The following is a 15,488-nucleotide window of genomic DNA, read 5'->3' as shown; positions in this document are numbered from 1 at the left end:
GTGACAGAGAAGAGACAGCGCTCCCAACCACTGGTTCACTCCCAAATCTCCTTGACAGCTGGGACTGGGATGGGCTAAGGCTCATCAAGGTCTCCAAGATGGGTGGGTGGCAGGAACCCAACTGCTTGAGCTGTTACACTCAGACATCAAAGCCAAGCACTGTGACACAGCACACGGGCTCCTAAACCACCAAACTGAACACCCACGGAGGCCAGGAAGGGGCTGGGGAGCTGCTGGCCCCAGCTCCTCTGCCCACTCTGTTACCTCATCAAAGGGCTTGGTGATGCTGGTCTCGAGCTGCCAGTCCAGGGTCCTCCACACCTTCAGGCTACGGTCATCAGCTTGAGAAGCGATATATTTGCCCACAGGGTCCCAGGTCAGCCCCTTCACCAAGCCGGAATGACCTCTCAGTGTAGCAAGAATTTCTGTGGGGGGGGGGGGGGAAATCCTTGAGAAACATGGAAAGCATTACCTAGGGGAAAACATGACTGGATAATAGAAAGCCCAGGCTGCAAACCCTGAGCCACAGCACAGACAAGCAAGACTTCAGCAGTTTGCCCTAAGCAGCCCCTACACATTGGCACAAGCAGATGAGCCCCCTAATTCGATCTTGTGCCCAGGCAAAAGCCACCTCCAGACATGATGGCACCCCGAGATGGGCACTGTGACTTCCCTCCAGACACAGCTAACTCTGGGCCGGTTAAGGTCTCATGTGCCCCCAAAGGGTCAGGCAACAGAGCGCCCAGGCTGGACTAGAACCTCCATCTCTTATTTGCAGCTGGTGGCCATGCCTGTGTCAGCGCTTCTTGGACAGAAGTCCCCACCCAGCTGGGCTGTGACATCAGCACATCTGAGGTGAGCCTTCCTAGCAGTTCCCTGCAGTCTCCTGGAATTCACAGCTGAAGGCCTCTTACAGGTCTGCATGAGAAAGAGGGTTAAAATCACTTGGATCCTAGTATGTGGATGATGCAGCTGAGTCCAGGAGGAGCACATAGTCCGGACACAGCGCGGGGACATCAAAAGTGCTTTACTAGGTACAAACTGCATCGCAGAACAGATTTCACCATGAGCAAGGAAAAGTTATCTTTCGCAAAACTGTCTTCGCGTTAGCTTGCACCTGTTCAAGGACTTCATAGAGACAGCCACTGAGTGGAGGCCACAGTGCAACGGTGGCAGGCACACCCAGCCTGTGTAGGAGCACTGGGTCCCCAGTGCCAGTCACACATGTATCAGCTCAGCATCTGAGGCTCAGTAACACTTCTACTTCCCCTTACATAAAGCTGCTTTCACACTATAAACATAACTGATGAGGAAACAAACAACTGCACCACTGCTAAGACACCCGATTCTCACTCACTGGGAAGCAACTGACACCACCAAGGCTAAGGAGATAGACTCCTCGGCCTCCTTGGTCCCCCTGACCCAACCCCACACTTTAGATACCAACAAGCAGCACTGCCTCCAGCAGCCCACCTCTGGGGTCTGTTGCTCGGAGCAGACACTCACCTGGGAACTTGACGGCATTCCAGATAACGACAGTATTGTCCACACTGCAGGAGGCTAGCCAGGCGTCGTGGGGAGACCACGCCACATCCATCACATCTGCAAGACAGAGGGTTTGTGGTGAGCACTCCCACCCGGCACCGACTCCGGCAAGGGCCGAGCTCAGCAGCATCCTCTTCTGGCAGCTGGGCCGGCTTCCTGGAGTTCTCCTCTGAGGGCTCTTGAACCAGGACCATCTGCACTAGACTTCTTTTGTTGAAGCCAACCAGAAAAACTGCCTTACTAAGACCCTTTAACTGATCATAGAATTTCAAGCATTTAACCGACCCCAGAGCCCTGCTCCTTTTATGAACAAAATAACTGATGATTCATTTCAGGAGTTGGTTGCCATGTGGCCATCATTTGTATGTATCAGTACAACCATAGTTGGAGGCTTCTGGCACATTCTTCAACCCCACAAGCTTGCTTCTGCACTTGTAACCAGGCCTTCCTCAGAAAACCCTCTGAGCACCCAACAGACCCAGTCAGGCCAGCTCAAAGGCACCGTCTTCAGGCCCTTTTGCTCAGGAACCAGATCGCTAAGACCTGCCAAGAGCACCCTGCACCCCTTCCCTGCAGAGAATTAATCACGCTCTCTTCTTCAACACTCGGCTATCTCATCTGTTAAGTGCAGATGAGGAAACACAAGGCTGTGGGGAGGCTTCGACGTGTGAAACTGCTGTAGCACACACCAAGGCACTGGTGAGCGTCTGCCATAGGGCAATGACCTGCCCGGCCCGGCATCTCAGTCTATTTCTCTAAAGTGTACTCAGGAGCGACTGGTGAACTGAGGAAAACAGAGCAACAGGTTACTAGCTGTTTCGTTTCTCCCCTATAAAGTTTTGAAAAGGAGAAGTAAGCACAATATTAGGAATTCCATCGCACTATTCTTTGAAGTTCAGTGGCAGTGCCACAGATTTCTGGGCACTCTGCTGCACTCTATTTCACACTGTGTATGCACTGGCATGCTTGCTTCATACTCTAACTGCTTGTGCGCTCTTCATATCTTCTTTGCTTTTGCTCAGATTCATCAGTTGACTACTACAAGCAGACCTAAATTAACACTGAGTGCTGCGGTTAGCATGATGGCTCAACAGGCTCAACTTCCACCTGCAAGCTCCAGATTCCCACGCTGGGTGCTGGTTTGTGCCTTGGCTGCTCCACTTCCCATCCAGATCCCTGTTTGAAGCCTGGGAAAGCAGTAGAGGACAGCCCAAAGACTTGGGACCCTGCACCCATGTGGGAGACCCAGAAGTAGTCCTGGCTCCAGGCTATAGATTACCTCAGCCCTGGCTGTTGCAGCCATGTGGGGAGTGAATCAGTGGATGGAAGATCTTTCCACCTCTCCTTTTCTCGGTAATCTGATTTACCTTTCCAATAAAAACAAAAGTAAATAAATCTTTATAAATAAGTAAATATGTACTACTTTATTGTGCATTTAAAAATTATGGATTGGGAACGGCACAAATTTAGCTCAGTGGCTAAAGTCCTAGCTTTGCACACACCAGAATCCCATATGGGGGCGCCAGTTCCAATCCCGGCAGCCCAGGTTCCCATCCAGCTCCCTGCTTGTGGCCTGGGAAAGCAATCAAAGATGGCCCAAAGCCTCGGGACCCTGCACTTGTATGGGAGACCTGGAAGAGGCTCCAGGTTTCTGGCTTCGGATAGGCGCAGCTCCAGCCGTTGCGGTCACTGGGGGAGTGAATCATTGGATGGAAGATTTTCTTCTCCGTCTCTCTCCTCCTCTCTATCTGACTTTGTAATAAAAATAAATTAATCTTTAAATATTATGGATTAACTCCAATTACTTTTATACATCCACATCTCTAGAGGGAGAATACAACAAGGATTATGTTCTTCCTTCTAGTTTATTACATGTGCTTTTATCACACTTTTATTTATTCTTAAACAGTTATTTAATTGAAAGGTAGTTGTAGAAACGGGAGGAGAGCTCTTTCATCTGCTGGTTCATTTTCCAAATGGCAGTAACGGCCAGAGCTGGGCCAAGCTGAAGCCAGGAGCTCCATCTGGAACTCCCACTGCCAGGAACCCAATTCCTTGAGCATAACTGCACAAAGCGGGAGTCAGGAGCTGGAGCTGAGTACCAAACCTTGCTAGTCTGATGTGGGACACAGGTGTCTTAACCATTAGGCTAAATGGACCCCTTTGCCTTTAACGTTGAAAAACTATACTGGGAATAGTGAAAGTGAAGTTTCCTTAAGTCTCTCTAGTCTCTAGAATTGTCTTCATGGACTAATTGCTCACATATTATGACTGGGAGTTCTTCCAGTACAGTGGGTAAGATACAGAAACACGATGCCTACAAAATAAACAGGAGCTTTCTCCAGAGGCAGGAGTGCTGAAGGGGCATCACGTAAACATCAGAGCTTCCGCCAGTACCCAGGTCCTAGGGCAGGGAAGAGAGGGTCAGACGGAAACACAGGAAGCAGTTTCCAAGGATTATTTACCATGCAGACATAGCTACACATTCTACCTTCCAATGCACTCAATGTTGTTCTATACTCTCCTTGGCCGTTTCTTGTACTGCTTATTAACTCTGGAAAATATCCCTCTGGCAGAAGTCTGATCAATGTTCAATTCCATTTTCTTCTGGTTTAACGACGTTAGAGATTTTATTCCTTTACTATCTGGGATTTATTTTGGTGTGTGCTCTATTTGGTATACTAAACGGATCCCTCATCCCTTAGCGGTTACTTTGTAACATCTAGGAACAATCCCCTCTATTTCTGCTAAGGGACCCCTCCTAAATAAATCACCAAGTTCTGGGTACACTGCATCTGTCAGTGTGCCCCACCAGACCTGAAACCAGTGTTTCTGTCTGCACCTAACTTCTGCCCATGTGGTTTGGGTTATTGCCACCAAGTCCTCAGCAAATTTACAAATTTGCATTTTTTTCTCCCTACACTCTGGGTCTGGAGGGTCTCTCTTCAGACTGAACACACCATTCCCTTTTCTTCTCCCTGTGCATCTAGGTATACAACACCCTTCTAACACTCAGGGTTCCTCATTCCTTAAACTTTTCCTATAGATAGCCTTGGTTACCATAGCCATCCCCAAGGCTGTGTACACAGACCTTCCAAGTCATGGCACGGCAAGCTTCGGCCCTGCCTCCACTGCAGCCCTCCTGCACACCCAACAGCTCAGTGCGCCCAGGCCATCTTGACGCCCAGTAATGCCTTCATACTGCAAAGAGCCAAAGGCCACTTTTGTGCAGTCCTTCCACTAGTTGGTGCCTGCCCTATTCCTCACCTCTGCCCCAGGGCCCTGTCCTTACATCTCCTCCACTTAAACGCCAAGAGGGCTACCTCCCCACCTCTCTGTGGTCACCCATCCAGTGCGACCTTCTCAGGGAGGTCTTCTTGAAGACCCTCATCACAATGGCTCCCCTTTCATGCAAAGCTCCCCGACATTGTCTTCCACAACTCTCTCCCTAGTGCTCATCTCCCAAGTTTCCTATATGACTACGATTTCACTGTCAGTCCCCTTTAAAAAAATAAAAACCCGGGCCCAGTGCAATAGCATACCTTGAGTGCACTGGTACCCCATATGGGCGCCAGTTCTAATCCCGGCAGCTCCACTTCCCATCCAACTCCCTGCTTGTGGCCTGGGAATGCAGCTGACGACGGGCCAATGCATTGGGACCCTGCACTCATGTGGGAGACCTGGAGGAACTTCCTGGTTCCTGGCTCCTGCCTCCAGATCGGCACAGCACCAGCCATTGCAGTCACGTAGGGAGTGAATCATTGGATGCAAGATCTTCCTCTCTGTCTCTCCACCTCTCTGTATATCTACCTTTCCAATAAAAATGAATAAATCTTAAAAAAAAAAAAAAAAAATGGGGCCCAGTGGCGTGGCCTAGTAGCTACAGTCCTCGCCTTGAACACACCAGGATCCCATATGGATGCCAGTTCTAAACCTGGGAGCTCCACTTCCCATCCAGCTCCCTGCTTGTGGCCTGGGAAAACAGTCGAGGACGGCCCAATGCTTTGGGATCCTGTACCCGTGTAGGAGACCTGGAGGAAGTTCCTGGCTCCTGGCTTCGGATCGGCACAGCACTGGCTGTTGCTCTCACCTGGGGAGTGAATCATTGGACAGAAGTTCTTCCTCTCTCTCTCTCCTCCTCTCTGTATATCTGACTTGTAATAAAAATAAATAAATCTTAAAAAAAAAAAATAAAAATGAAAACTTCATCAGGGAAGAAACTGTAGTGTCACACAGCAAGTTAGGCAGCCACCTGTAATGAAAGTATCCCATATGGTGGCAGTGCCCTACTTCTGATTCAGCTCCCTGCTAATGTGTCTGGAAAAGCAGTGGAGGATGGCCCAAATCCTTGGCCCTTGTATCCATGTGCGAAACCGAGGAGAAGCTCGGATGGATGCTGGTACTGGCAGGCAGAGGATCAGCTTAGGCCTGGCCATTGTAGCAATATAGAGAGTGACCGCAGATGGAAGATTTCTCTAACTCTACCTTTCAAATAAATATCCTCACACATACACACACACACATACACACACACACACCCACCCTCTACCTGGAACATAGCAGGCTCTCAATAAATATTTGCCACATGGGTAAATAAATATCAATTAGTTTTTCCATTTATAAAGTGATTATTTTAAATGTGTTTGTACTTTTTGTCTTAGAGATCTTAAATATTTCCAGAAAGATTATTCCTGGTGTTCTTGATTTTTGATCCTATTGTATGAGTTTTTTTTTTTTTTTCAGTGTTGTTGTTTTGCTTTGTTTTTTAAAGGTAGAGTTACAGAGAGGAGGAGACAGAAACAGAATCTATCATCTGCTGATCCATTGCCCATATGGCTGAAATAGCTAAAGCTAGGCCTGGGCATGAGAGTTCCCTTCTTTATTACTGGACATCGTAAAGAACTGCAACCGATCTTACATGAGGTCAATTTATTTATTTATTTTAAAGGTTTATTTAATTTGCTTGAAAGTCAGAGTTAGAGAGGGAGACACAGGAAGAGAGAGCTCTTTCATCTGCTGGTTCATGCCCCAAATGGCTACAAGGGCTGGACCTAAGCCAATCAGAAGTTGGCACCCAGAAGCTTCTTCTGGATCTCCCATGCGGGTGCCAGGGTCCAAGGACTTGAGCCATCTTCTGTTGCTTTCCCAGGCCATAAGCAGGGAGCTGGATGGGAAGTGGAGCAGTCAGGATACAAACCACACCCACAATGGATGCTGGTACTGGCAGGCAGAGGATCAGCTCACCAGCCCCTTACATGAGTGGCTGAGTTAGTTCAATGCTCTGTGAGCTGTCGTGAAACAAATAAGGGCAAACGATGCACTCTGCTACCAAACAATAATGCACAGCTCCTACTCTAGCCTTCCACGCTGTGGACTTATTCTGCAGTCACTGAGACACGGTCTGCTCACTTTTCAACTGTCTACAGAGCACTTGCTGAGCATACACTGCCATGGGATACAGGAGGTCCTACCTCCCAACCCACTCATCCTAATCTCTGCCCACTGCGCTCCGGACTCAAACTTCTGAGTTTCCTGCCATTCCTCCCCACTCCCAGCTGGCCTATCCTATACCGCATGGTCAGTGCTCACATCTCCAGAGAAGACACTTCTGGCCATGCAGGCACCTGGCCGAGAACCTGCATCATTCCTCCCTATGCTCTAACCTGGGACTTCCCAATCAGCCTCCTCTTCCTCCTCAATCTCTCCGCTATCCTAGGCCTAGTTCACACTCCTGTAGCTCTCTCCTGACCCACTGAATCCTAACTCTTTTTCACAGAGCTGACAACAACCTCCCTGGTGTGCTTCAGCACTACTTCTAATGGCCACTGTCTCCTCTGCTTTACCGTGGCATGGCAGCCTTCCATGACCTAGTCCCACACACTTGGCCAGCCTTACTCTGGGCTGCTCCTTGCCTTGCTGTAAAGGACCAGTCACAGTTAAACTCTTCCAACCCACCAATCACACCAAACCTTTCTCGCTTCTTTTACCATTCTTTAGTCCACTGTTGAGTTAGACCATAGGCTTCCCGAGAGCAGGCTAAGTTCCTGCCTTTCCCCGGGCACCCAGGGCATGGGCTCACACGGTCATCCACTGAGCTTCCTCTTCCTCAGTCTAACTCTGAAAAATGTGCCTCTTTCCACACCAAGTCTGTTTTAAACATTTTAAAGCCATACTCTAGGTAAAACTGAGAAACTTTTTCATTGGGCACCTCCGGGCTGGTTTCTGGGGAATAAATAAAGTGCGCTTACGGACTCAGTGATCCACTGATGAAGGTACTGATTCCGTTCAGCAGGATAAACAGCAGAAGGTGGGAAGTTCTACATTAAAGATATAAACATACACCCCATGAGGGCAGCAGTGGAGACGGCGACTGCACAGGCCTTGAGGGACAGGCAGGGGTGACCGATGGTAAGGGGAGGGACAACCCAGAGACAGGGCAAGCTTTAAGGACAAACAGCCGCAGAGGGGATGTGCAGGTGCTGCTGCTGACCTGAGGCAGCTGCCAGGGAAGCCCACCCAGCCAACAGGCTGTCCCACTCACCGCCTGAATGACTCCGGAGGATGGAGACACACCGCCACTGCTCCACATTGGCAAGCTTACCACTGGAGCCGAACACGGTGCTGGGGCCGATGTACCTGTGTGAGAGAGCAGTCAGAGAGGCACGCGTGGGGGCTCCAGACGCTGCACAGAGATGCTCCCTGCAGCGTAGCTTATCACAGCAGACAGAACAAAGCCAAAACAGACAATGCCCAGAAAGCACTGAGTGGCTGCTGAACATGAGGGCTAAAGGGGTAGATTATGATGCACGCACTGATGGAAGACTATACAGCCTTCGCAAACATTGCATGGGACTACATTCTTAAGGAATCAGTACTCAGAGGTAGGTCCCAGTATATCCGAGATAACATGATACTGCCTATAGCACTTATGCAGAGACACAAATACACGGAACAAGGCTATCATTAGATGTGGGGGAAGGGTCAGAAGAACACGCACCAAAAACAACCAGATATTAACCATAGGCGGTAAGATTTTCAGAGATTCTTTTATTTCTTTGCACCTTCTACTTTCCCAAACTGTGTACTAAATACTTATGTTGGGTATTTCAGATAGCAAAAGCATCTCTCTGTGATGAATTAAACAGTTCTGCCTTGGATGACTACAGGAAGAGCCACAGTGGCTGAGCAATGGTGTGAGGTCTGATGGTCTCCATAGTTACCTGGGGGGAACATACTATGGGATGGAGCCCTAGAATCTACTTAGGGACACTTCTTGCTTACGGGTAAAGAACAGTAACTTGTGGATGATGCTGAGCTCCTGTGGGTGCAGAGCAGGAGCTGGCCAAGCTGTACGCTGGCAAAGAATATGGGAAGTAGCAAAGAGGATGGGCTCAGGACCGCCCAACCCGACCCGCCAGAGCTCTGCAACCCTTAGCCATTCTGTGTGTTGGGGTTCCAGGTAAACTCTCGTTTGAGGGACCATGTAAGTGAAGCCATCCTGTTGGCAGGAGTAGGCTCCAGCCCCTCTTGCTAGGTGGAGCCCACAGCCTTGCAGGGGGCACAGCTTCCGACCCCCAAGTTTATCTGTTCCTGACTTACACGTGTTCCCTGCCACTATTGGAAGTTGGAGCCTGGGGAGACTTCAGCGGCAGGGTGGGAAAGATGACTTTGGTAAAGACCAGCAAAGAAGCTTCTAAAAATACAGTGTGAATAAAGGAAAATGATGCTTACGTAGCCCGCTTCCACACCATTATCAGTTTGTCATCTCCCCCAGAAGCTAAATACATCCCACTGTTTGACCACCGCACACAGTTCACACATGCTGGGAAGAAAAAAAAATAGAGTGATGAAAATCCAATAGTCACATCCATTAGCTTTATGCAGAGTTTGGCAAGATGTAAAGGGGTCATAAAAGTTATTCTGTCTAATCTATGTAAGGCATCTGCTGCAAGAGAGTCCCAGAAAAACAATTCAGTGGAAGCACTAACCTACTTGTGCTGTAATAACAGTTACCGGAACAGTCCGGGGGCTGAAGTACACGTCATCTGAGAATTGTCAGTGCTGAATGAAACAATCAGCAGGAGGCTGATTGCCAAGAAAAGTGACAAATGATGACTAAATCTGATTATTTCAAATGAACCATCTATCGATGAGATAGACTTCTGCATAGAGATTACTCTCAAAAATAACAACATGTGGTTTTCAAAAAGGCCAAGAAGTATTTTTCAGAACTTTCAGGGGAGTCACTTGATAGAGTATGAAACTCCTGACTCCACTGTATCAGAGGTAGCCCTTTCACATGTGCAATTTCCAAACTTGTCAGCACTGTGACTTGACTGAGTCTGTTCCTGCAGGCTAAGAGCAGCAGACATTCCTCCAGACTCCGGAGGGGGTCAGTCTCCAGGACCACTCTCAGTTCACCCTTTGGGGGAACTGAAATGATGACCTGACCAAAGTTGTAGCCCACATTCGGCCTCTGAGTAACGTGTGCTCCAGGTCCAAGGACGCCAAGAGGCATGTTGGGGGACAAGAACACACAAAGTGAACGGAGGGGCTGATGTCCAAGGGCCAGCAACTATTAACGGAGCACCTCAGGGCTGGGAAACGAAGGTATTACAGCAGGAAAGGAAACCATGACACTGTCCAACAACCCAGAGTGTCCTGACTCAGTGTCGGCCCCTTCCCCAGAACCCTACTGTGTCCAGGTCGCTGGCCCCAAAGCCCCATGGAATCAGGCAGTAACGACTCATGAGCAGGAAATCACCAGAGGTACCTGCAGACTGTCCAAAGATGGTTCTGTGAGCGGGCCGAGTCTTCTGCCGAGTAACTCACCCAGGTGTGTAGCCAACATCTGTGCCTTCAGACAGCAGGCCGAGGGGAGTTACCGCCGCACGGGCCTTAGCTTTCTAATTACAAACACATGTGCTAACCTTGGGCACTCTGCCAACACGCAAAGCCTGCAAAGGGCCACTCTGTAATACCTAAGTGATTGTCCATCTGGCAAAGCATCTTGGGAATATTTTCATCCTTCTCGTCATCCTCCTGGAGGACTGGAGACATATTCCAGATCACAACCTTCCCAGAATCCTGCCCTGGAAGGAAGAAGCATAAACAGCTCAATGTGCAGCAGAAAATGGACAATGACATATCATAGTAACCAGGGGAAATCCTTACTCAGCTTCCACGAACCATCAGACTAGATTAAGGAAACTGGATTTGATTACTAATGTACTACTGAGAAGATAAATAAGCACCCATGGAGGCCCCAGACAACATGGATTCAGCAGGAGGCTGAGTCTGATTTGACTTTATGCACAGAAACTCCAGCAGAAATCAGGAGGGGACCAAGCGCTGGTCTCTCTGGAAGGTCCTCACTCCTGCCCAGGACTCAGAGTTGTCATCTGTAAAATGAAGAATATGCAAAGCTGGTGTCCCAGAACCCTTGAGGCTTGTGCCCGGGCACCCCAGAAAGCCAGGAGGAAAGCACAGTCCCTGCTGGGGCACCCTTCCCTCCTAGATGCTGCACGGAACCCACGGCTGCTCCACAGGGGCCTGGACGCCCTGAGACCCCAGAGGGAAATGTGCCTTCCACACAAGCACATGGGCTCATTAACCTCTGCGGTCACCTACAGCAGGGAGAGCAACCGAGAAGGGAACTGAATGGTTCCGTGGTCATAAGCTGATACCCTGTGGTGCATTTTACTAATGCTTTCTCTTCCTCAGCTTCCCATCAGCGGAAGAAACCAACGAACCTCTGGAAATGAGAATGTGAAAGTCACAGCAAAGCATGCTCACGAGTTCCTCTTGGGCAGCATGCAGATTTCCTAAACGTCTCTCTTAGATTTCACTGACATAAGCATGGTAGCGAGGGGCAAACCCGCTGTGCCCTCCAGCCAAGCACTGTGCGCTTATGCAAGCCTGCAGGCTTCATGTCCAGCACGCAGAAGGGCAGCAAGGCCCTCCTGCCCACAGCTTCCCCACACTCCCAGTAGGCAGGGGGCTCCGCAGTCAGCCTGGCCTGAGGAAGCACGGTTGAGTGTTCGGTTGAGTGTGCGCTATGCCCCAAGGTGAAGCGGCTCTGGAGGAATGCACTTGTGTGCATTTCTGTTCTGGCATGAAAGATGCACTGTGTTTCCAAACACAGCCAGGTAAGCTCCAGAAGTCTCAGCCTGCATGTCCAAATGGATTTTTTTTTAGGATTTTTTTTTTTAATTTTCATTGGAAAGGCAGATATACAGAGAGGAGGAGAGATAGGAAAATCTTCCATTTGATGGTTCACTCCCCAAGCGGCTGCAACAGCTGACGCTGTGCCAATCCAAAGCCAGGAGCCAGGAGCTCTTCCGGGTCTCCCACGCAGGTGCTGGGTCTCAAGGCTTTGGGCTGTCCTCGACTGCCTTCCGAGGCCACAAGCAGGGAGCTGGATGGGAAGTGGAGCTGCTGGGATTAGAACCAGAGCCCATATGGGATCCCGGTGTGTGCAAGGCGAGAACTTTAACCACTTCGCTTTCGCACCAGGCGAGTCCAAACGGATTTTAACATTTAGTCAATAAATACAAATCAGAATGATAAACCTGGCACCAACATTTTTAGAGTGAATGCTATCGCAAAAAGGATTCTGATTAAACCGGTATCAAGAACAGATTATAACCACTCATTTTAAGCTATGTTCGTTCCAGCCATACTACAAAACAACAGGCACTCTCTCCACGGCTCAGCAGACAACCGTGGGAAGTGGAGCAACGCAGCACAGCGGTCACTCCCACACCTCACCTTGTCCTCCAGTTGCAAACTTGGTCCCGTCAGGATGAATATCAACTGAAAAAATTGGCTTGCCTGGAAATGGAGGAGAAAAACCAACATGTGTAATTTAGTTTTTATTTGGAGCAACACACTCACAATTTTAAAATACTGTTTAGTCAAGTAATATTTCTAATTACCACAGCTAGGGCATCAGTAAGAAGCTCCGGGCCAGTTAACTGTGGGTAAAACAGTGATTTTACCTACTCCTAACTGCTGGAAGACATCAAGCAACATCAGAACCACGAGTTTAACAGTGGGACCAACCATTCCATCACCACCAGGGATGGGCCCCAAGGGACGCCTCAGCACTAGCCACCTGCCACCTGTCAGGGATAGGTGTCAGTCGTTTGTGATAGAAGCAGAGTCAAGGCTCTTGTGGTGTAGTGGAGAAAGCCACTGTTTGTAGCACCAGTACCACGGAAGGGCACCGGTTTGAGTCCTAGCACTCCACCTTTGTTTCTCTTTATAAGATTTACTTATTTTCATTGAAAAGTCAGATTTACACAGAGAAAGAGAGGCCCCAAGTGGCTGCAACGGCTGGAGCTGAGCCAATCTGAAGCCACGAACTTCTTCTGGGTCTTCTGTGGGTGCAGGGTCCCTAAGCTTTGGGCCATCCTCTATTGCTTTCCCAGGCCACAAACAGGAAGCTGGATAGGAAGTGGAGCAGCCGGAACAGGAACCAGCGCCCATATAGGATCCCATCACAGGCAAGGCAAGGACTTTAGCCACTAGGCTATAGCACTGGGCCCTCCAATTTCAATCCAGTCCCCTGTTAATGAACCTGTAAAAGCAGCAAAGCATGGCTAAAGTGCTTAGTCCCCTACAACAAATAGGAGACCCAAAGGAAGCTCCTGGATCCTGACTTGGCCATTTGGGAAATTAACTAGCAAATGGAAGATCTCAATCTCTCTCTCTGGGTAATTCTGCCTTTTAAACAAAAAAATCCTTAAAAGACTGACTGTGGCAGCCAGCACTGAGGCTCAGGCTATGAGTCCTACTGGACATCAGAGGGAAGAGATAAACTAGCATCTCTAAGAATCTTGTGAAATTTAGTATACAAAAGTTTCAAGAATGGTAAAGACAGTAGCAGAGAGGAGACCTAGTCCCATCAGCAAAGCTCCCTCACCAGGGCCCATTGGCACAGCCACGGCCGGCCAGCCTCCAGCAGTGTTTTCCAGCCAGAGCCACCCTGGGGCATGTCCAATGCCGAACCCACCTTCCCTAAACTTCAACACGTTCTGATATCTGTGTAGAGCTGAGTAATAAACTGAGCACTGAGACGCAGAGGGATTAGGACTGCTGCCCAAGGCATCCAGACCTCTAGCTCAGAGCCTGCAGCTTTCCATGCTGTGGTACAGGGATAGGGTTAGGTCTGCTTAGACTGAAGATGACACTGCCTAGGGGAGCCCATGCAGAGGCCATGGTGAGAGACACAGGAGGCAGGAGAGGGAGGGAAGGAGAGGGAGGGAAGGACGGAGTGCTAGCTGGCACTGTGTGCTAAGCCCACTGGGTCCTGATGACCTGCTAAGGTGGAGTGTACTATGTGCAGCTGAGGCCCATGGCCCTCTCAGGACACCGCAGCGAATTAAGCCCGAGGATTCTTGCAAATATGAACAACTTAATCAAGTCTCAGAGGTTGAGGAGCCAGCCAGAGGTGGGGGGATTTTAGGCAGCGCCTCAACTAGCCACAGTGCTGCTGAGGGCTGCTGCATCCCACGCTGAGTGCCTGGGATCAAACCCAACGCCCACCCAGCTCCCGATTCAGCTCCCTGCCAGGGCCAACCTGAGACACAGCACTGCCAGCTCAAGCACAAGGAGACCCAGATTCAGTTCCTTCTCCTGGCTTCAACATGGTCTGTTCCAGCTACTGTGGGCATTTGGACAGAGAGAGAAAGGGATAGAAGAAATGGCCTAAGTGCTGCCCTGCAGCTGAGCAGGAGAGGTGAGGCAGAGCCCCAGCAGTAAGGCATTCAGACCATCCACTAAAGGCTCACAGATAATACAGTAGCATCATTTTCTTTAAGAAGGTTCTTGATTTTCTTTTTCATTTCTTCAGCGACACACATTAGTCATTCAGTAGCATGTTATTTAACTTCATGATGTCGTTAATTTCTATTTTTCTTCCTGTTATTGATTTTGTTTTGTGACTTCTCATTTAAGGGGATGTATAGTAACTGTGTAATGGAGACTATCATATCCAGATGTGAGGATACAATGCAGTATGCATCTCTACTTTCAGACAATGATGGACTCCCACTGAAACTGTTAACTATATCTTGACAATAGGATGCTGGACTCTGCCACTGTCCATGCCGGCAATAATGGACATATGACTGTGTATGAAGAACTATATTATACTAATGATATATGATATAAGGAACTCAGTGAGGAGGGAGGGAATTGGGGAGAGGATAAGGGAAATTCCAGGGCATATGGAACTGTATCATAAAATGATAATAAAAAGAAGTTAAAAAGGTTAAAATAGCAGATGGGTACAGATGACATGATCTTGTACGTAGAAAACTCTGAAGATTCCATAGGAAAAAAAGCATTGATTTTAATGAATAAATTTGACAGATGCAGGACGTAAAATCAAAAATAAGTAGCTATGATTTTATTCATTAACAGTGAAAAACCTGAAAAAAAAATCCAGAAAGTAATCCCAACTACAATAATTAAAAATAAATAAATAAGACACTTGGGAATAAATTAAGCAAGGAAACGTTTGCCTGTACACTGTAAGCTACAAAGCACGGCTGAAGGATACCTTCACAAGACACAACAGCGGGGACACAGCAAAATCCTGGGTTGGAAGGCTCAGCATCTTTACAGTGTCAAAATTACTCAAAGCGACCTATAGAGTCAATGCAATTACCACTAATGTTTTTCACTTTCTAATTTAACTTTAAGGGTTTTTAAAAAAGATTTACTTATTTTATTGGAAAGGCAGATATACAGAGAGAAGAGATACAGAGAGAAAGCTCTTCCATCTGCTGGTTACTTCCCAAATAGCTGAGCCAATCTGAAGCCAATCTGAAGCCAGGAGCCAGGAGTTTCTGGTAGGTCTCCTGTGAGGGTGCTGGGTCCCAAGGCTTTGAGCCATTCTCTACCGCTTCCCCAGGCCACAAGCAGAGAGTTGGATG

General features: G+C 48.6%; 1 protein-coding gene across 3 annotated transcripts in view; it reads right to left on the bottom strand.

The window, feature by feature from the left end:
* The window catches only part of LOC101525532 (protein HIRA), an 80,630-nt gene that overhangs the window by 47,994 nt on the left and 17,148 nt on the right, over positions 1 to 15,488 (bottom strand). Inside the window, exons 2-7 of one of the 3 annotated variants that reach the window (XM_058656915.1) lie at positions 12,316 to 12,378; positions 10,527 to 10,637; positions 9,277 to 9,367; positions 8,087 to 8,181; positions 1,507 to 1,602; positions 265 to 425 (exon numbers count right to left, since the gene is read on the bottom strand). In XM_058656915.1, the coding sequence (XP_058512898.1) occupies positions 265 to 425; positions 1,507 to 1,602; positions 8,087 to 8,181; positions 9,277 to 9,367; positions 10,527 to 10,637; positions 12,316 to 12,378 (617 nt within the window). The other 2 variants (XM_058656918.1, XM_058656916.1) reach the window with 2 other exon arrangements.

This window comes from Ochotona princeps, chromosome 29, assembly GCF_030435755.1.
Source record: "Ochotona princeps isolate mOchPri1 chromosome 29, mOchPri1.hap1, whole genome shotgun sequence".
NCBI classification, from domain to species: domain Eukaryota; kingdom Metazoa; phylum Chordata; class Mammalia; order Lagomorpha; family Ochotonidae; genus Ochotona; species Ochotona princeps.
The sequence above is the reverse complement of the archived record's forward strand: the minus strand, read 5'-3'. Positions and strand labels throughout refer to the sequence as shown.